The sequence below is a fragment of the Pleurodeles waltl genome, chromosome 12 (genome assembly GCF_031143425.1).
Source record: "Pleurodeles waltl isolate 20211129_DDA chromosome 12, aPleWal1.hap1.20221129, whole genome shotgun sequence".
NCBI lineage: Eukaryota > Metazoa > Chordata > Amphibia > Caudata > Salamandridae > Pleurodeles > Pleurodeles waltl.
The window spans coordinates 530,933,183-530,955,078 of NC_090451.1; the positions used below are offsets into that span (position 1 = coordinate 530,933,183).

Consider the following 21,896-nt stretch of genomic DNA (forward strand, 5'->3'; position numbering starts at 1 on the left):
ATTTTCCTTTCAGGAATCCTACCTGCTGAAATAATTCTGAAAATTGAGGAGACAAAAACCCTCAGGTTCACCTAAGGACTCTTGCCCGATGGCAATCCTAAAAAAGATAGTTTTGTTATTTCTACCAAAAATAGTCTCCTTATTTTATTTATCACTAAAGGAAGGGGTAGTCCCTAATAGCTGGAAAGCCAACCTAGTACAACCTGTACTGAAAAAAATCTACATTGTCATCTTTAGACTCTAATAACTACCGTCCAAGTTCACTGCTACCCTTCTTCGCAAATTTATTGGAAAACTAGTCTTCAAACAATTTCAGCCATTTGGAGAAACACAATCAATTCCACATCCCCAGCAAGCAGGTTTTAGAGTCAGGTACAGCTCAGAGATGTTAACTATCTGTGTTGGTTGATTTTAGACGGGAAGCAGATGGGATGAGGCAGGTGTCCTCGTACTTTTCGATTTATCTATTTATCTACATCATTTGTTACTATTGATCATGCTTTATTGATATGCTGTCTTGAGGAAGTGGGGTGTTACCATCAATTTCTAAAGTGGTTACCCCCTTTCTAATGAACCAAACCCTTTCTGTCACATTGTCTTCTTCTGAATTAGAATCTAAAACAATTAAGTATGGTGTCCCACAAGGCTCCATTTTATCACCTTTGCTGTTTAATATATACATACAACCATTAGCCAAATTACCTGAGGGCATTTAAGTGAATTTCTACATGTGTGCACATGATACTCAGATCCTTTTTGATCTACATTGGTTGGGAAATAAGCGCTGGAAGTCCTAGATCGGTGCCAGCATGGAACCCCGTTCTTATTCAGAAGATGACTGATTGGGACTGATTCATTAGAAAGGTGGTGAACCACCAAGGGCTTTATTTATGGCCTTAATATGGCCTTAATTAGAGTCTGGAGGATGGTATTTTTTTTTTAGGTTTGGATACTCAGTCAAAAAATGGCAGCTATCCTGTCCGCCGTATTGCAAGTGCCAAAGCCTATAGTGCACTTTTAATACAGCGGATGGGACATTGGTGATGGAGGATCCTGTTCTCCAAAGTCTGTATACCAGATATACACATAGTTGGGCACACTGGGAAGAGGCAGACATGACTAGAACACCGTTTTTGTTAGGGGTAAAAGGATAGTGTGATGGTCAGGGCAATCTAGAGAAGTGGGTTTTTAGAGGTGACAGAGATAAAGAAGGGGAGGGTGAAGTCTAGTGCAGTGGTTCTTCACCTGTGGTCTGAGGATCCCTGCAGGTCTGTGAGGCCTACTCAGGAGGTCTGTGACTATTTTACAAAATTAAATAATAACATGAATAAAGTATGTAAGATATTAAGAACAAAATTGAAAACGTGAAAATCTTTTTTAAAGTGAACAATATTTAAATATTTGAGCATTTGTTTAGTGTATACTTGTTTTTGTATTTTTATGTATTGTTTTGAGGCTCAAACCACAAACATTTCTCAGGCCGGGCAAGCCCAGCTTTCAATAATGACACAGTGGGGGTCACCGGATTCCAGTAATGATTCAGTGGAGGTCCAAAGAAGTAAAAAGGTTTAGAACCGTTGGTTTAGTGTATTTAGTGTATTTTGATTGGGTAGCTGATTTGGAAGATACAGGCATTTGGTAAGGACAAAGGGTAGCTGCCAACACAGGGGGGGACTCCACCTCCCACCCTGCACCACATAGTGGACTATCCAGAGTAAGGAGGAGGGGCTTCTTGCACCTGTTGTGCCGCCACGCAGCCCTTCATAAAGTGGACTTGTATCCACAGCACAGGATGCCTGCCATCATGGGGGGCTCCATATCCCACCCTGCACCATATTGTGGACTGTCCAGAGCAAAGAGGAGGGACTTCTGGCACCCGTTTTCCACCATGCAGCCCTTCATAAAGCGGCACTTGCAGCCGTGGCGCAGGACACCTGCCAACACAGGAGGGACTCCATATCCCATCCTGCACAGTATTGTGGACTATACTGAGAAAGAAGAAGGGGCCGTTTTACAGACCACACAGCCCCTCATAAAGGGGCGCTTGCACCCTCAGTGCAGGACCTGCCTAGGCATGTGCCCGGGCCAGGACCGGGTCCGTCACTGGCTAGAAAAGGCTGGGCTGAGCTGTCCCTCCTTCTTCCTCATCCAAGGGTACTGAACAGTTTGTTTTTCTTACCTGGTTTTCACAAAAATAAGTCTGTCTAATCTCCTGGCTGCTGGATTTTCAGCACATACAAGCATTGTTCTAGAGCACACTAAGGGGAAACGCAGGGTTACTGGCACAAAATACACTTCAGGGTCACCCTAGATGGTTTATGTTAGACCTGGCATCTTTTGGCATGTTTCCCCTGTCTTTTTGTCTTCTGATCTCCTGTGTTTATGGCATGCCGGACTTGTTTTTTTCTGGTTTATTGTCTCTGCACACTTTACCACTGCTGATCAGTGGTAAAGTGCAAGTGCTCCATATGTAAACTGTACTGGTGATTGATTTATCCATGATTGGCATATTTGATTTATTGGTAAGTCCCTACCTAGTAAAGTACACCAGAGGTGGCCATGGCCTGTAAATCAAATGCTACTAGTGGGCCTGCAGCACTGGGTGTGCCACTCACATGAGTAGCCCTGTGAATGCCACAGACCTTTCACTACAGTGTCTCTGTGTGCAGTTTTAAACTGACAATTCAACCTGGCAAGTGCGCCTACTTGCCAGGCCCAAACCTTCCCTTTTCCTACATGTAAGGCACCCCTACGGTAGGCCGTAGGTAGCCCCATGGGCAGTGTATTTTGAAGGTAGGACATGTACTGATGTGTTTTACATGTCCTAACAGTGTCATACTGCCAAATACGGTTTTCACTATAGCAAGGCCTATCTCTCTCATAGGATACCATGGGAGATGCCTTTAAATAACTTTTAAGTGCAGTTTCCCTTTGGGAGCAAAAGAAGTTTTAGAGTTTGGGGTCTTTTGGGGGTTTGGTGAACTCACAATTTAAAAACACATCTTTTTCTAAAGTTGTTTTTTAAACTGTCTGTTTGAAAATGTCACTTTTTGAAAGTGGGCATTTTCTTTCTTAAACCATTCTGTGCCACTGCCTTCTTGTGTATTCCATGTCTGGATCAGACTGACAGTTGGGCTGCTGTGAATTCCCTCTAGACAGTCTCCTGATGGGCCATCTGGGCTAAAATGGAATGAAGGGAGGAGTGGTCACTTACACCTGAAAGGGCTGTGCCTACCATCACACAATGCAGTCTCTGACCCCCTGGTGTGTGTCTGCGGCCAGGCCTGGGCAAGGCCGGATCTTGTCAACAATACAGACTTTCCTCTGAAGTTTGCCTTATTCAAAGGCAGAACTGGGTAATAAGTAGTGGACCCAAAACCCCAGACAAGTAGAACAATTCTGGATCAAGGGGAACCACTGATAAGGAGAAGAGCTGAAGAGCTGGAGGAGGAGTAATGCCCCTTTGCTGTGTGTGCTTTGCTAAGCTGGCCTTCAGTTGCTGCTTCTGCCTTAAAGAGGGCAAATAATAGACTTTGCTGTGTATCCTGCTTGTGAAGTTTCTCCAAGGGCTTGGAGTAGAGCTTGCCTTCTGTTGGATGTCAACGGATGCAACAGAAGAAAACCCACTGCGACGCCGTCAACGACGCCGCTGACTGCACTGTGACCTGGCGACGCCACACGGAGTCGTGTTCCATGTTGCACCGCAACCCTGGTCTCACTGACGACGCCACCTGATGCGTCATCGAGCCGCTGCTTGCACCGTGACCTGTGGGCCCTGCACTCTGCATCACCTTGCTCACACCGCAGCCTTGGCATCCCCGATGACGGCACTCCATGCTGACACCGGCACCGCTGCCTGCACCTTGGCCTGTGGACACCGCTCGTGAGGTACATGAAGCACCGTCCTGGCCCGCACCGCAGTCCCGGTCCACCGGCGCCAGCGCCATCGACTCGTGTCAGCAGGCGCCCCGGCCTGCACCGTGACCTCTGGGTGCTGCATGGAGCCCGCCCCGTGCCGCACCGCTGCCTTGGGCCTACCGACAACAATGCTTCAGCAACGACAATGCCACTGCCTGCACCGTGACCTGTAGACACGGCAAGTCGCACTGCCCCGCTTCACACTGCAGCCCTGACCTCAGGATGCCATCACGAGCAGCTGCCTGCAGTCCGACCTGTGGACACTGCACGACACATCGTCCCACTTTGCACCGCAGCCTCAATGCCATCCATGCCAGCGCTCCTGACTTCGTCATCAGCCCGGAGTTTGATCTGCCACGCTTATGACTACAAGGGCCCAAGATGGCCCTCTCACCGACCTCCGGAACCAACGCCTTGCGACACCAGCAACAGCGCACTCCAGATCTCATCGCGAGGATCACGATGCCCTGCATTTCCAAGGTACTGTTAGCAGGTCTTCCAAACACCGTAGCTGGCCCGTGACGCTGCAGTCAACCTGAAATGTTGGATTTGTTATTCAGGATGCCGTAATAGCCCCAGGCGGAGCTATCAACTTCAAGGAACTGTATTTTTCAGTTAATTCTTGGTCTTGTTTTAAATAGATAAATATTGACTATTTTTCTAAAACTAGTGTGGTGTCCTTCTGTAGTGTTTTTACTGTAATACTATGTGTTATGTGCAAATGCTTTACACATTGCTTCTGAGATAAGCCTAACTGCTCTTGCCAAGCTACCAACGGGGTGAGCAGAGGTTATCTAAGCTGGGTATCTCCCTTATTCTAACTAGAGTGAGGGTCCCTACTTGGACAGGGTGCAAACGACTGCCAACTAGAAACTCAATTTCTATCAGTTTCTTACAACACACAGTGGGAGTAATCAGCAAGGAGACAGAACTTGAAGAGCCGCCTTTGTCACTATCTTCATCCTGGGACTCAGACCCTAGGCCTCTTCTTATGACTGTGATAGCTGCTCCAACCATCACAGTTACTTCCCCACGCCTATTGAAGTGTCCGGCTGTTTTGGAGGCCCTTTGCAGTCTGCCCCCCACTAGCTCCTCGATTACCTTTGAGGCTACAGCGAGAAGCTAAAGAACCCTGCAACGGGTCATTACTTTGTAGCAATGCATGCAACAGGGAAAAAGGGAAGTCAAAAGGCACTGGGGCAAACAGAAAGAGAGTGGAGAGGGGAACCAAGACTAAAAGACAGTGTTCAGGCTCCTTAATAGCCTACCCAGCCCCAAAGTCTAACTCTGACCCTCATAGCCATCTGCTGAGCAACTCTGCCCTAAGTATTTCTGATAGCCTGGGCGAATTCGGCGAGAGGGTCGTGTCTACCATTATGTGTGCACTTGGTCCAATATTGGATTGTTTGGAGAAAGTGGACGCAGCCCTGAGAGTTCTGTGGAGTGGCCTCTTAGCACAGCATGCCACCAGTGTGCTGCCAGTGGGTTTGATCTGGGCGGAGCTGTTGTTGCTCTTTTTCAGCAGATCACAGCCCCACAGCCATAGCAGCCACTTCTTTTGGAGGGTCCAACGGATCCTGGCAGGACTCCCTGTTAGAGGGGAGGTTGGAGGTGCCGTTGCAAACTACAGGGAGCCGTGACCCCAGGTAGACTAAATTGGGGCCATGAAGCCCCTGAAGCCCTCGACTTGTTTTAACATTTCTACACTTCAACTGCCCCCTCAGGCAACCCCATATGTGGTCATTCTGTGCCCCCGCTGAGAGGTGACTTGAGGGAGAAGCGTGACCAGTTAGTCAACAAAGTGGTCCACTGGACTAACGGCAGTCTAGGAGGGCGGGAGCTGTCACACAGACAGATCAATCTTGTACGCAGGGTTACTTGGGTGCGTAATTCACCGAAGCCTGACGGAAATTATCAATCACATAGTGATTAATTTTGAAAACAGAAGGGTGGCAAAAGAGATCTTGCCGAAGATAAATTTTGCAATTCCGTCCCCTTCAGCCATTGAGACCCTTCTTCTTGTTTTTTTTTTTACAAGCCACAAAGTGGTCTGAATGTTCCACCACTGTCTCGCCAGCCCATCACTACCACCAACAGGTTTGCGCCTATCTCACATTTGGGCCAGCTGGATTGACTACCCCCTGCTTTGATCATCTCTGCTCAGTCAACTCAGCTGGCAGGGCATCTCTTGCAGTGGGGATCAGACCATTTCAGCTGGGTAGAGACGCTACATCGTCCTTAGCGAATGTCACCAGTAGAATTCCTGCTGTGGACTTTACTAATCGGGGGGCCAGACTTTTTCAATGGCCTCATGGAATGTTGCAGGTCTTATAAGCAACTGGAGTAGCAATGACGGGTCATAATTTTGTTAAACTGCATGCGGTTATTTGTCTTCAGGAGACATGGCTGACCGAACCTGTGTTTATGGATGAATGTGTAACAGATTTTACACCTGCTCTTCCTTGTTCCGCAAGCAGGGCGAAAGGAAGGCTCATAAGCTTCATCTCCCTTACATTTCCCACCCAGGACACACGGCTGAACCTCAATTCTTCATACTATCAACTTATACTTTTGTAGTGTCTAACAGCCCAAGTGCTTTCACTCAGTGTGTACAATAACGTGTTTGATACCTCCAAGGTAGATCTGCCCAGGTCACTGCTCAAAGATGTTGATGAATGTATAAGCAACATACACGGGAACTATGTTGGGGTGCTCATGGGGACTTTAATTTGAGATTCTGTCAGCTCTCTACGTCTATGGCCTGTGGGTTGGTGGACAGCGCAGGGGATCTGATTACTCATTTTTCCCATTGTACGCTTGGGGATGAATTTAATCAAGTCATTATAAAATACCATTTACTGTTCTCTTTCACTGACTCTGAAACCCATTGTGCTACCCACTTATGTAGGGAGGGGGACTCCCAGCCAAATAGACGTTATCCTCGTCTCTCAATCTCCGAGGAACTGGGCAACAAATTATAGTTTGGCAGATTTGCCGCTTAGTGGTCGCAGCCTCCTGGCACTTTCTTTGCATGTTTCCTTTCTGGCCAAAGTTCCCATTGCGCACAATCCTTTCCCTCTACAATTAATCACAGAATAAAGGGATACTCAAGAGTTGACCTGCGGTGGATGTAGCCTCATTCATGACAAGCTTGGTAACTTCTCCACTGCCTGATTTTTTAATTTGTTTACTTGATGATTGTATGCAGGGGGTGGACAATAGGTAATCAAGTGCTTTGACAGGATCTGTCGTTCTGGGCACAACTTGCTCCTAGCCCTGATCAAGTTCGGGCAAGGAGAAACCTGTTAAGTAGTTTGATGCCAATTGCACAGTAGTGGATAATCAGCTGCTGTCTGCCTTAAAAGAGTCCCCTAGAGATTAGGAGGTGAGGGAATGTAGGGGGATACAATAGGCATGCCTTGAGAGTGAGGAAAGCCACCATAAGGGAGAAAGCTTTTTCTTCCCTCCTTCAGGCCTTTGAGTTGCGTGACAGCAAGGCATTCTGGGTGACAGTCAACCGTAATCACTTTAGTAACAACAGTGACTTGGGAATCGATATGGTGATCTCTCCAGACACCTGGATGGCAGACACCTGGAGGACCCCGATGTTAGGGCTGTCACTGTTCCTGGGGGTGCAGGGGAGAGATTGTTTTTGTCTCCCCTAGAGAACCTTTTGTTTGCCTAGCCACAGGCACCATCTCCGGCCGGCCCAGAGATCAAAATTAGCAAGGTCTTGATGGCATTAGATAGTTGTCCATCCGGGAAAGCCACAGGTCCTTATGGGATCCCCTCCGACCTGTTTAAGGCTAACATCGAGTTGCGGGCTCTACTTCAGACAAATGTTCTTAATGTTTTCTTAGCCACAGACTCGCCTAAATCTTGGGCCCATACCACCATAGTCCCCATATTTAAAAATGGTTTCAAAATTGATCCACATTGTTATCGCCCAATATCACTGATTAATTCCACCGCTAAAGTTATAGGGAGAATCTTGTTGGAATGGCTGCAGACATAGGCTGGTGAACATAACGTAGCGTATGAGCTTCAGTTTGGTTTTAAGCCCGGCCTGCGAATGGTGGAGCAGGCCCTCAACTTGTACCTTTTAATTGGCAAGAACACCGTTTCTAAGAAAGGCAAATTGCATCTGGCATTCATGGATTTAAGCTCTGCTTTTGACACTGTCAAGAGCTAAATTGTGGAGCATTGTGTCAGATATGGGGGTGGAGCAGTACACAGTCAGCTTTCTGAAGCAAATTCACAATGACGTCACAGCTAGTGTGAGATATGGCCCGGGGGAGACCACAGCAGCTTTTAGCCTCGCCAGGGGCATGCGCTAGGCCTCTGTGATGGATCCGTTCTGGTTCTCCTAATATATAAACGGCCTAGAGAATCAGTTCGTGCACCCTGGGCCAGATTGTCCCCAGGTCTGTGGCCGCAGTGTCCTAGCATGAATTTGCGCTGATGATACAGTTTTATAGCCAGAACAGCTAACGGGTTGCAGCATTTGTTGAACCGCTTTTGCAATTATAGGACGAGCTTTGATCTGAGGGTTAATCAGTCAAAAACTCATGTCATGGTTTATAGGGCCAAAAAGAACGAAAACCCTGTTTTTATATTCAATAGTGACAGAGTTTGTACGGTTCTCACATTCGTCCTACTTAGGTGTCCTCTTCAATAAACATCTCACTTAGAGACCTCTGAAGACTAGTGAAGCTGCCACCTTCTCAAAAGCGGTTGAGGCTGTTTTCAGTTTTGCCAGCAGACTTGGCCAGAAGCCTGTTAAGGAAATTATAGCCATCTATAGGGCCAAGTGTTGTGCTGTTGCATCCTATGGAGTGTTTGTATAGGGTATCAGTGAGCAAGGGGGATTGGAAACTATAGAGAAAAGCTTCCTTAAAAGGTTATTTTCTGTTCTCACTAGCATAAACTCTTTTGTCTGCAGCATAGAGGTAGGGCTGGGCTATATTGAAGACATCATAAAAATGCAGCCCCTGCTACTGTGGCTCGGAATTTGGACAAAGGATCAGACCCTTTTTAATAGGGCTATCCTGACCGATTGCCTGCAACTGAACCGCCGCCTGGAAATTCCTTGGATAGAGTATATCCACAATATCACCTGCAGCCTCTGGCTTGATGACTTATTCAGTACCCCTGGCAGTCTTCAAACAGGCTTTGCTGCCAAACTGCAGAGTAAATGTCTGGCTCATTGCTGGGACCATGGAATGTGGAGAGAGATTAATAAGCAAACTGTACAAGCATATGCAGAGATTCCCAGGAACCCTGGCTTGGCACCCCTAACGTGGGTGGGGAATCAGCATCATAGGATCCTGTTGGTCAGGCTCAGGCTAGGCACTGGTCATTTCCTTGCCGCCTTCCCTGCTCAGGGCCCTTATTTTAAGAATTTACCTGCTTGTCCCTGTGATGGTTGCTCCATGCAAAGCACTCTGCACTTTATGGGTTTTTGCAAATTTTATGTTTTTCTGAGAAGATTTTATCTTTCACCTTCTAACCGCAGTGTATATTGAAAGGGCCATGAGGCAGAGGACTGCTATGATTGTTGAATAAAAATAAACTTTTCTCTTTCCTTCTTATCGACATCTGGCGATGCTAAGATAACTTTGTATCATGGGGAACAGTTTTCATTCTGTATGCGTTTTGTGCTTTTTTATAGTTTCTTTTATGATTATGATTTTGGTCGAATAAAGAGAATTGAACAAAATAAGGCCAAAGTTATTGTTTTGAAAGATGAGTCACCTGGAAGTCTGAAGTCCCTTAATTAATATTTATTTTCTATGATCATGTCACTGATCCATGTGGGCATGTTTTTGGGTATAAACTTCCTACTACTCTGTCACTGCACTATCCAAGGGAGGAAAATAGGAAAGCAAACAATGCAGTCCCGTGTAAAGCAGAATAGATGACCTAATGAAACCCTCCCCCTGCCTTTCCTGTAGCCCACTTACGACTCAGACCTACACTGTTACTTGCTTCTGGGTGTATGAAAAGCACGCCACTGCACTTGCGATTAAGGTCACATATAGAAATATATCTGCGTGGACAAATAATTTCCAAGAAATACTAATTGTAAAATAATTTCTGTGGCAAGGCTCCATTTATGATACACAAGGGGGACTTCAAAAAGTGTTTTGTTACCTGTGGCGGAGCCATATCGGCCACCATAGCATTGATGATGGCCAGTAATTCATGAGTGAAATTCCACGAGGGGTGCTTTTCTGGAGTTAACACTGCTAGGATCTTCTGAAGGACATTTCGACTCACTGATCCCCATAACAGACGCAGGTCTTCCATATTCACTTTCCAATTCCTCTGTAAAAAGAGAGAATCAAGAGAGAAGATAAGCAACATACAATAACATCACAGGGAAGAGTGATAAGAAGTGCATCAAAAATGTTTACATCATTAAACAAGGACAGGGGTTATGCTCTATCAGCTGCGACAACGCGCGATCAGTGACATTCATTAAACCATCCCCGCACTTCCTTGGCTTTACCAGAGCACCCATCAGACGATCAAAGGCAGACCTCGGCCACTGGGATATTGACAGAGACAGGAACTGAGTACTCAGTGTGAGTAATTACTGGTGAGCAATCCAAATATACTACAGTTGATCCCTCCTAGTTCACCAGGACCAAAAATGAAACAGGAACTTCAAAGACTATCAAGTAAACTTGTAGCATAATGATGATGAATGCCTTCGCTCCAAACAAAAAAGTGCAATCGTAAACAATCATCGTTAAAGCAAAATGTTTCGCCTATGCGAAATCTACTGACTTTGTCAATGTTTTTAGGACTTGTTGCAAAGCACCGCAGGCCGCTGTATAACATGGCTCTAAGTAAAAAAAAATTGCTACGATATATATATATATATTTTTTGTTTTACTTTCGGGCAATTTACACAGCAGCCCATGCTGTATAAAAAAAGACGGACACAGCAATAGATCTTACATACGCCAAACCTATTGTCATTGCCAATGTCTGTTTGGTTTGTGAATTCACACCACATCTGACCAATCAACCATGTACGTCTGGCGCCCAACATGTGGGCGGAGCCAAATACCCTCTCCTGGTGATTCGCACATAATTGTGTAGCTGACAACTAGGGCATTCCATAGTGCAGCACCTTTTTTAACGAAGTTTTTGATCGACTTTTTGAGTGCAGTGCAGCTAAGGGTGTGCCTAGCACAAAAACTTAGATTGGACTTCGTAGTGAGGCACAATGGTGTTCAAGTATTCAGACTTTTTTTGTGATTTTTCTGCTAGAACCAGATACATTTCAAGCTGACTGTGTTCGACCGGCGGCTTTTATTTAATACAACAATGCATTATCTTAGTTATAAGCTGAAAAGCGCTTAACTCTGCAGATGTGTGTCTTCTTTTGGATAGCCCAGGAGTAAGGTGACCTTGTAAAATGTAAAATTGTACTTTACAGTGTGTGTACGCAGTGTGTCGATGTAACTGGTGGCCTGATAATGTTCCTTCTCCACCAATACGGATGCGTGCTTGAGTTAATGCACTCTCTGCACAAATGTGTGGGAAACGTCAGTTATTTTGAGGGTCGAGCCTGCGTGGCATGCGCTCGCGCATGCGTTTTGCAGCAAGATGCTTTAGTGTTTAGAAAAGGGCTCGGAGCCCTGTCAACGTCACGTCAGTGTTTTTTATTGGTTTGTGGGCTTGCCTAATAAAATCTGCTTGCTTTCATTAGTCGAAGGCATGCATACGTCATGCCTTTTCCGGGGGCTAGCTCTCCTCGTGCGCAGCTACCAAGTACAGAAAACATGCGAGGCTTGCTGGTGTCCATCGGGCTCGTGGACTTCTTTTTCTCTCATTTACTAGCGCGATCTCGCTTGGCAGAAGTCGAGCGCTTTATATAATTAATTTCACTTTTTTGGGTTATGTACATAAATGCACTTTTGCCCGATAGGTGAAAAGTCGGGTTAGGAGTTTACATCGCGATCAGCTCTAACATGAGCAAACGTGAGACCTGTTGCATTGCAAATGCTTGTTTACCTTATGTTTGTCCCGCATACAGTGTAAGTTGTAAGGACGGTGGGTCACCTGGAGCACCTCGAACATGGAGTGCTGTACATGAAGAAGTGAACTAGATGAAAAACTTGTGGCTTAAATCAGGTTATTTAGGAACCTAGCTAAGATCCAACATTGGGGTGAAGGAGGGTGCGTACACCCATGTCTAGAGTGCTGTCGATGCCAGTGAAACACCACAGACACAGCAAACCCAACTTTTGGAGAGCCAGCTACTTAACCAACAAAACATTTATTGGGAATGTGTAAAACCGTAAACTCCCCTGAAGCCATGTTTAGGCCAAACCTAACAGACAGAGCAGCTGTCTGGTTTGATAACTACTTATTGGGAACATTCGAAAAGCTTCCCTGGGAATGTATCTCACACATTGGTTACAATTGGTTTTGTGGTTTGTAATTCACATTTGCTTACTTTGTTTTGCTGGCTTTATTTGTTTTAGGCTGTCCAGCTTGAGTACGTCTCTACCCTAAACCCTGTCAACTGCATTCTTCCTCCAGTACTGAATTTCGGTAAACATACCTTTAAATATTGTTCTTTTCTTGTCACATGTGTTGTGCATTCAAAGACAGAGGTCGAATGTCAGGCTCTGTCTTCCAGGGAAGTTGGTGTTTACTTTTCTTTCTCTGACTGAGAGGATTTGTGTGACGATGCTATACGGGTGTGCTACACAATTTATTTTACTAGCACAAAACAAGATTTAAATGTGTAAATGAACTGTGCAGATATTTCACAATATGGAAAAAACAAATGAAGTGCATTTATTGGTAATTCTTAAGTGTGATGGAATTTCTTAATACGATCAAAACGAATCAAAGCACTAGGTGATGACATTTTCATACATTATTTACTGTGTGCTGTATACTTTTATCAGTAAAACTGTATGTCTGTGCAATTGTAATGGCCATTTAAATTGAAGATGTGTGTCTGTCACACCATGCATACTCTACTTTACCCCACTCCACTCTACTCTCCACCACTCCACGCCACTTCACTCTACTCTGCCCCACTCCATGCTACGCCACTCCACACTGCATCACTGCAGTCTACACTGCACCACTTCACTCAGTGCTTCTATACTCTTACCCACTCTGCATTATGTCAGTGTACTCTACCCAAAGTACTCTACTGTGCACATGGCACTCTTATCCACTGCACTCTATGCCAAACCACTCCAAGCCACTCTAATCTACTCTGCACCAGTGCACTCAGCACCCCTACACCTCAGACAAAGCCCATCACTCACCATCTTCAGGAAGAACCTCAAGACGTGGCTCTTTGGATGAGGCCCCTTCCCCACAGCGCCTTGAGACCCTCACGGGTGAGTAGCCGCGCTTCACAAAAACTGATTGATTGATTGGCTCTATGATACTTCATTCTACTCTGAAGCAATTTACTCTACGCCATTGCACTCTATGCCACTCCATTTAATTCTGGGCCATTCCACTCTACACTACTGAAATCTACCCTGTGCCTCTCCACTCCACTACCCCACTGCATTCTGTGCCATCGTATTCTATGCCGTTGTACCATACACCAGTGCACTGTACACCACTTTACTCAAAACCAATACACTATGCCACTTCACTCTACACCAATCTGCTCTGCACAACTGCACTGTACGCCACAATACTCTACTCTGTAACACTGACACCACTGCACTCTACCTCACTTTCACTTTACTTTGCACTAGTCTATGCCACTGCGCTCTACACTAATGAACTCTACGATACTCTACTCTACACCACTACACTGTACAACACCGTACTATGCAACTGTGCACTCTCTGCTACTAAACTCTACGTCACTCTGCTCTGCACCATTGCACTCTATGCCACTGCACTCTGCTCTAATCAGTGCCACTCTACTGCACTCTACACTTATGCCAGTCCACTCTACACCACTCTAATCTACTATGCGCCACTGCACAATGACACTGCAGTCTACACCACTTTACTTGACGCCTCTCTACTCTACACCACCCTACTCTATGGCAGTGCATTCTACCCCACTCTACTATGCACCACTGCATTATTTGCCACTGCACCACTCTGCTAAAAACCAATGCACTGTATGCCACTGCACTCTATTCTGCAAAACTGCATCCTGCCACTAACCTCAACAACACTGTACTCTTCATCACAGCACTCTATGCCATTGTGCTCTACTCTACACCACTCAACTCTACACCACTCTACTGCACTCTACGGCATGCATTCTATGCCACTACACTCTACTCTGCATCATTCCACTCTACGCCACTCTAATCTAAGTTGCACCACTGCACTCAATGACACTGCACTCTACACCATTCTATTCTATGCCACTGCACTTTACTGCACTCTACTCTATGTCTCTGGACTCTACCTCACACTACTTAATTCTACCCTGCACCACACCACTCTATGCCACTTCACTCTACTCTGAAATAATCTGCCCAAAATCACTGCATTCTACACCAGTCTACTCCACTCTACGCAACTGCACTCTTCATCACTGCAATCTACTCTGCACCACTCTACTGTCAGTTACTGCACTCTACACAACTTTACTCAAAACCAATGCATTGTGCACCAATCTACTCTGTACTATTGTACTTTATGCCACTTCCCTGTAGTTCACTCTACACAACTCCATTCCATGACACTACACTCTATGATACTCCATTCTATGACACTCTACTCCATTAAACTCTACTCCACTTGATGACATTCTACTCCACTCCACTTTACTCCTCTCTGCTCTACTCTGTGTCACTCTAGGGCATTACTAAACTCTAGGATGATCTATGGAACTCCCCATGCCACTTTACTTCACACTATTTGATGACACACCACTCCACTGCACTGCTCTACTCTACGCTACTCCACTGCATTCTATGCCACAGTATGTCACTCCACTCTACTCTACACCACTGGACTCTACAACACTGTACTCTACACCATTCCACTCTCCTACACTACTCTACTCTATGCCACTCCACTCTATGACAGTCTACTTCGCTCTACATCACTCTACTCTACATCACTCTACTCCAATCTACGCAACGCCCTCTACTGTGCTCTTTACCACTCTGTGACACTCCACTCCATAACCATCTACTTCACTCTGGCCCTCTATGACACTCCATGCCACTTTTTCTATAACACTCTACTCTGGCACTCCATTCCACTCTATTCCCTACCACCACGCTTCACAAAACTCTACCCAGTACTATTCCATGCCACTCAACTCTACTCTCCACCCCTCTATGCCACTCCAGGTCACTTTATGCCATTCCATGACTCTCTATGTCACTACATAACACTCCACTCTACTCCACTTTACGACAGTCCACTTCACTCTCCTTTACCCCACTGACTTTTAGCCATGTTGAAGAGCAGCCATACTGGTGTACAACATGGTTAAATCATACTGGCAAAGCCATTAGCTCTTTAATAGGCAGTACCTACTGGCTTTGCCAAAGCGTGTTTAAACTAACAATTTAAACATGCTTAGTCATCTGCTTACACCTCCTACCCCTTTTGACTGTCTATGAGTACATTTGCATGGCATACCCTTACCCCAAGAACACAGAATTGCACATTGGGTGCAAGCCTCACTTGGAGTGCAGTTTAACTCAGATGCCTCAAACCACGTTCATTTGATGAAAGCCTCCACTTTGCCTGCACTCTTAAACACAGACACATGGACCATGAGCCTCTCAGAATAAGTCTCAAATATTTCATTCGAGGACACTGAGTCTCATGACAAAAGTGAATTAAAAAAGCGCTACGACACGCTCAGCGTTGACCATGTTTCTATACTTTCAGCCATGTTGAACAGCAGTGGAGTTGCTGCTGTGCAGCACAACTAAAAAGTATACAAAAAACACAGTGAAGAGGTCATCGCTGACCGTATCATGTCGCTTTTTTTTTCTGGAAGGAGGGAAAGAAGGATGCTAAGTGGGGTGTGAGTGATAGGGGCAAGCAAAGGTTGCAGGAAGGCCTAGGAGGCATGGCCCGAGCAAAAAGCTTGTGGAATAGGGTGAGAAGGACTGGGCAAGCAACAGTTGGTAGGAGGGACGGGGCAAGCAAAAATGGTTGCAAGAAGGGCAGGGCAAGCAAAAAGATCACAGGAGGAGAAGGGAGGAACGGGGCCAACAAAAGATGTCATAGGACAGTGTTGTAGAAACAGAGAGGGGGTGCAAAGTATGGGGAGGGGTAGAGAGAGCCTGCAAATACATGCACTGTTATGGAGAGCATGACCAAAAGTAAAAAAAGAAAAGCACCTGGAGAATCTCGTTGCCAGCATAAAGATACAAGCCACAGACAGGATGCTGTACTTGGGCCATGCTCTATGGCAAGGACAAAACTGAAGCTCTAGGAGGAAGCAGGAAGCACTGACCAATAAGAAGCAAGGAAACAAGAGTGATGCCGAAGCCAACCAATAGTAAGTAACAGGCAGGCTCTAAACCTGTTTTAAAGTTTTCTTTGTATTTAAAAAAAGATTTTGCCAGCAGAGCATGTGGGCTTTCTCAGGCGAAACCTAAAAGGTACAAAAGTAAAAAATAGTTGGAATGATAAAACAACCCAAAATAAAGAGAGCGGAACACTATCATCGATAGTTTCTGCTCACTTCGACCCCTGACTTTTGGGCTCTATATAGACTTATACTACACCCAACAATGTGGTTTTACTGTATAGTTTAATACAACTTCGGATGCAAAATACATGCAACATAGCAGACACAGATCTAAAGCCCGATTCCAACTGGACTGTATTTGCCTGCTACCCATACTGGAAAAACAAGTCTATCTATAAGCTGCCCAAATAACCATCCTCTAATCATCAGAAAGGGAAGCTCCTTCAGCCTCTGCAAGAGAAGCTGGCATGTCCCTGGTCGAACTACCTAATGTCACAGGTGGTAAATACATTTCTGCCAGAGAATACGTTTCTGAAGTAGCCATTCTGATACATCTCTTAGGGTTCTAGAATATTGCAGTGCCTTCTTCATAGCCTCAAAGGCGACAAACAAGGAGTCGCAATACCAAAACCCCACAGAACTGTACAAGTATAAATGTTGTAGATGGAACCCGGGGGCAGCAGGGAGAAATAAAATCAGCCATTAAGGGATACATTTAGGTAGGGAACTCTACAAATAGTAGATCCCATTTCCTGTATTCGCCCGGCTGAAGTCCCTGCCATTCGAAAGAGCACTTTTGGGAACTGACACCTAACATTCTTCATGTGAAGTCACAACATCAAACGAGGGAAACTGAAGGCCCTGTGTGACTAATGGAAGATCCAAGAAGTAAACCAAGACCTTTCCAGGGGGGCAGAAGAGGAGAGGCTATATCAAAGTCCAGCAGCCTAGGGTTCCATCCTCGACTCTCTACTTCGCTGATGGCCTCAGAGGCTTCCAGAAAGACTCTATGGTAAACCACTTTGGCTAAAAATTACCTATTCTGGAAAAAACTGTAAAATGAGAAGGATGTTGCACTCTCATTGTCAGGCTTCATTCTGGGTACCAGTGTAAAATCCATTAGTGTGGGCCAACCACAGGTCTTATTTTCTCATCCACTGAGGCTATACAACAAGCGTGTTCTGTGAGATGCTTTTACTCAAGCCCTGTGGCTCATTGACTGGACTCAAGAATGACGACAAGAACCCGCCACAGAAATGTGATCTTTAGAGCTCACTGTGCTGAGATGCAAGAAGCAAAGGACATAACTAGTAGGCCCATTTATAATGTGGCTCGTGGCACCATGAACACAGCAGCTAACATGTCCCAACTGAACTTTGACTAACTCTTGAGTTACAGTTGTATTAATGTGAGCAGTGGTGAAAGACAGTCTTGTTATTAGCTGCTCAGTTCTATGAACACAGGACCCCCATTCCACAAGTAGTCCAAAAGTGATCCTCATTAAAATATGTTTTTTTTTAGCAAATCTTTATTAGATATTTTGTGTTTACAAAAAGCATTACATCGTGCCCAGCAAATGACACAGTAACTGGTAAATCAGACTAGAATCCAGTGTCTGTATCCGACTTTGAGGCGTTATCAACCAGCCACATACAGTACAAAGGGGCACACAATACATAAAGAAAATTGTGTGAAACAATGCAGCAAACTAATAAAACCCTTCAACTATCAATCCTCCTCCACACAGGCAATCAGAAACATCAATTGCCAACCCGGTCAGATTTCAATACAATTAATTTGTCCATGCAGTGTATCTGTCCTCCCTACACACCGCACAATTTAGATATTTCTATAGTTCCCCCAAGCAGAAGGGCCTCCCACCAGCAGTTACTCAAAAAAGTTAAATGCTCGTCATGAAAGAGGAAGCGTAGTATTTGGGAGGCCCGCTTACAACGGCCTCGATTTAGTTGCAAAACCCAATGAAGCACTATTCTTATTTCTAATCACTTATTCCATGACCAGAATTGACCAAAGCTTGTGCACTACTCTTTTTCCAGTGCAAAGCTATTGTAAGCTTAACTGCTCCCAGGCACTGTAAGACAATGTGCCATTTTTACATAAAATGTCTAAAGTAGGGGGCTTCAAATCAAGCAACAGGACTTCAGACACAAAAGACGGTGGGTACCAAAAGGCTGCCAACTCTTCCTAAAAGGGACTGACCAGAGAACACTCAGACTAAATATGCATAGCGTCTCCTCTGGCTGTACAACACCTGCAGCAGTGGGGATTTGCATTCGGAAGCATTCTGTGCAAACGGGATAGATTGTCAGCCAACCAAATTTTATAATTAATCCCTCTCTTTGTCATAGATTTAGATCACTAACGGATAGTCCTGTCCCGCTGCTGCCACCAAATTGATAATATCTGATTATCCTGGGTCTGTTCCCTGTATTTATTATGGCGCCAACTCTGGGGAGTCTCTAGGGCAAGCAAGATTTGATACAAATAGGCCATGGTCCCCTTGGAGCCTATTAGGTTAAGGAACTGAGCTACAAGCGTAGTTTTATCCCACATCCCGAATTCCCTGGTTAGTAAGCCAGTGTCTAAGTTGTGCATACTGTAGCTAGTCCTGCTCAGAGAGACCAAAATCAGTCTTACATTAGAGAAACAACTTTGGTGAAGAGGTCTCAAACATATCCACCAGTATTATGCATGCCCCTCCCGCCAGACCAGGAAGGCGGTGCCTGCTAAACCTCAGGTGAAATCGTTTTTATAGTGAATAGTGGTATTTGGTTAGGGGTAGGTTGCTAATCCAGGAGCTGCTAAAAGGTCATCCCACAACCAAAGTGTTATGGCTGCCGGTATACTAAGGTATGTATTAGGTGGCCTGAGCCTTATATCCAACCACTCTAAGGCCCAGATTTAAGAGGACCCAGCGTCATCTAACGACACATTAGCGTCATTTTCTCTACACTATTGTAGTGTTAGATGCCCAAAAACGGCGCACCATATTCACAAAGTGGCGCAATGCTTGCATTGGTAACCCTTTCCGCCACATTATGCCTGGGACAGCAATGATGTATGCAAGGGGGTATTCTGGCGTTAGGGGGGGCGAACAAATGGGTCAAAGAAATCTAAGAGATTTCTTTGCATAATTTTTTCCTCCATTTTTAATGCCTATTCAGAGCAGGCATTAAAAGGAGGCTCCCTTTCAATGGGCCTCCGGGTGCTTTGCAGGGTTAGCGTCAACATTTTTGACGCTAATCCTGCAAAGCACCCAACTAGCATCAAACATTATGATGCTAGTTCTTTAACTACCGCCATGGTGAACAGTATATTAAATATGGAGCGTGCATGGTGGCCTTAGGGGGGCACTAAGGGGAGCTAGAAAAGTCGCGCTGCACTAAGTGTAGCGCCACTTTTCATAAATTTGCCCCTAAATCCCACAATGACCTCCGAGCAATGGCGTGGTCCATGCGCCTCCAAATCTTTTGTGAACAGCTGCTACGCACCAATCCACCACAACCCTTAGCAGTGAAGCAGGGTAAATCAAGGAGATATCAGGCATGACCAACCCTCTTGCCCCTCTCTCCTGTATCAAGAACCTCTGAGAAACTCTGGGTGCCATCCGCCTCCAAACAAAGCATGATAAATGGTGTTCTGTTTGCCTCAAGTACCTTTTATCGAGCCAAATTGTGAGAGCCTTAACCAAATAAAATAAATGCAGAAGCAAATTAATTTTGGGGACATTTACCCTGTCCAACTAAGAGATACTCAAGCAGCCCCATAAATTTTTGTTTTTATAAACTGAGGACAGTAGAGAGGGATATTTAGCTTGGAACAACTCCCCAGTAATCTGCACTTCCACGTAGCTAATAGATTGTGTGACCTAGATAAAAAGGGAAGGCCCCACACTAGAAGATTATCTCTTCAGCTGGTAGGGTTAGGTTAAATTTATCAAAGCTGATTCTGCACCCAAAAGCTGACTGAAAAGCCCCCAGGAGGGACAAAAACACACTAGAGACCTCAGAGTCAGCGTAGAGGGAGAGTTTGTATTCCCATGATCCAAATCGATACCTACACTCCCTCAGAATCCCAAATCTGACAAGCAAGGGGCTCTATAAAAAAGGCAAATAAAGATGGAGATGGGGCACCCCTGTCTCATGCTCTTGAATAGGCGAAAACTATGAGAACTCTGCCCTCTCTAGTGCCTCTATATAGGCAAAACTTATGGGAAACCTGAATAGTCACGATGACTTTGGGGATAGCGGCAGCATAGTTGGAAAAGACCATATTTAAAAAATGCAGGCCAACAGCCATCTGCTGAGGTACAAGGTGCAGGTACGACCAATCCACAGAATCAAAGTCTTTTTCTGCATCTAATGACAGCAGAATCACAGGAATTGCCTTAAGCACAGCCTTTTGAACAAAGTGAATGGTCGCCTTTATATTTATTATTGCGGGTTTGTCACCCTTGTGCAAAACCACTTTGGTTCAGGTGTATTAGGAATGGGAGAACCCCATTAAGGCAAGTAGCCAAAATCTGTGTCATCATTCAAGAACTGAATGGGGCAGTAGAACCATAGTTCTGTATGTCCCTGCTGGTTTGACAAAAACAGAAATTGTTGCCTCTCCCATTGTGGAAGTCATGCAGCAAACCTCAGAGCAAAAGGTAAATAGACATGTTAGTTTAGAGATTAGCTTGCTCAAGAATAGTTTATAGAAATGGGCCGTCTACCTATTGAGACCTGGGGCTTCAATATTTTTCAGGGTATTTATAACTTCACTAACTTCCTCCTGCTGTATGGGTCTGTCCAGGGACTCCCTTTGATTTCTGTTAATCCAGGACACCTTTATGTTGTCGAGGTGTGCCCCTTGTTGGGACAGCAGACATACCTTCCCAGAGTATAAATCAAAATAAAATGGTGAGATTCGTCAAGCCTTGACACATTGTCAGAGAGAACACTGCCAGTGAGACCAGTTCCTTAATATAATCCTTTTCATGTCTGTTCTGCAACAATCTTGCTGGGTCCGGACCTCCCAATCATGTCCCCCGTGACGTAAGACCTCAATCAATCAATAAGGATTTGTAAAGCGTGTACAATTATCCTTGAGGGTATCTAGATGCTGCAAGCTATGCTGCTTCAGGGGATTTGGCGGGGGGGCTGTTTTGTTGAACAGACAGGTTTTGAGTCCTTTCCTGAAGATAGTGTGAGGCCCTGAGATGCATGGGGAGTCTGGAGGGCTGGTGAAAGTTAATGCAGTGGTTGATATAAGATGGTTCCTTGATTGTGGAGGGCTATGTAGGTGTGAATCAACATCTTGTATTGAGAGCTCTTCTGAATGGGCAGCCAGTGGAGCTTCTTGAGAGGGGGAGTGATGTGGGTCCATCTAGGGTGTTTGAGAATGAATCTGACAGCAGCACTCTGTATGGTCTGCAGTCTCTTCAGCAGGTGTGTGGAGATCCCTACAAAAGGGTGTTTCCATAGTCCCGTCAGCTGGTGATAAGTGCTTG

General features: G+C 45.3%; 1 protein-coding gene across 2 annotated transcripts in view; it reads right to left on the reverse strand.

Moving 5' to 3' along the window:
- IL34 (interleukin 34) overlaps window positions 1–21,896 on the reverse strand; it is a 458,594-nt gene that overhangs the window by 136,754 nt on the left and 299,944 nt on the right. For both annotated transcript variants that reach the window (XR_011199931.1, XM_069217498.1), the window contains exon 4: window positions 10,072–10,245. Coding sequence is in view for 1 of the 2 variants with exons in the window: in XM_069217498.1 (XP_069073599.1) it covers window positions 10,072–10,245 (174 nt within the window). In the remaining variant the exon portion in view is untranslated. The remainder of the gene's footprint in view (window positions 1–10,071; window positions 10,246–21,896) is intronic.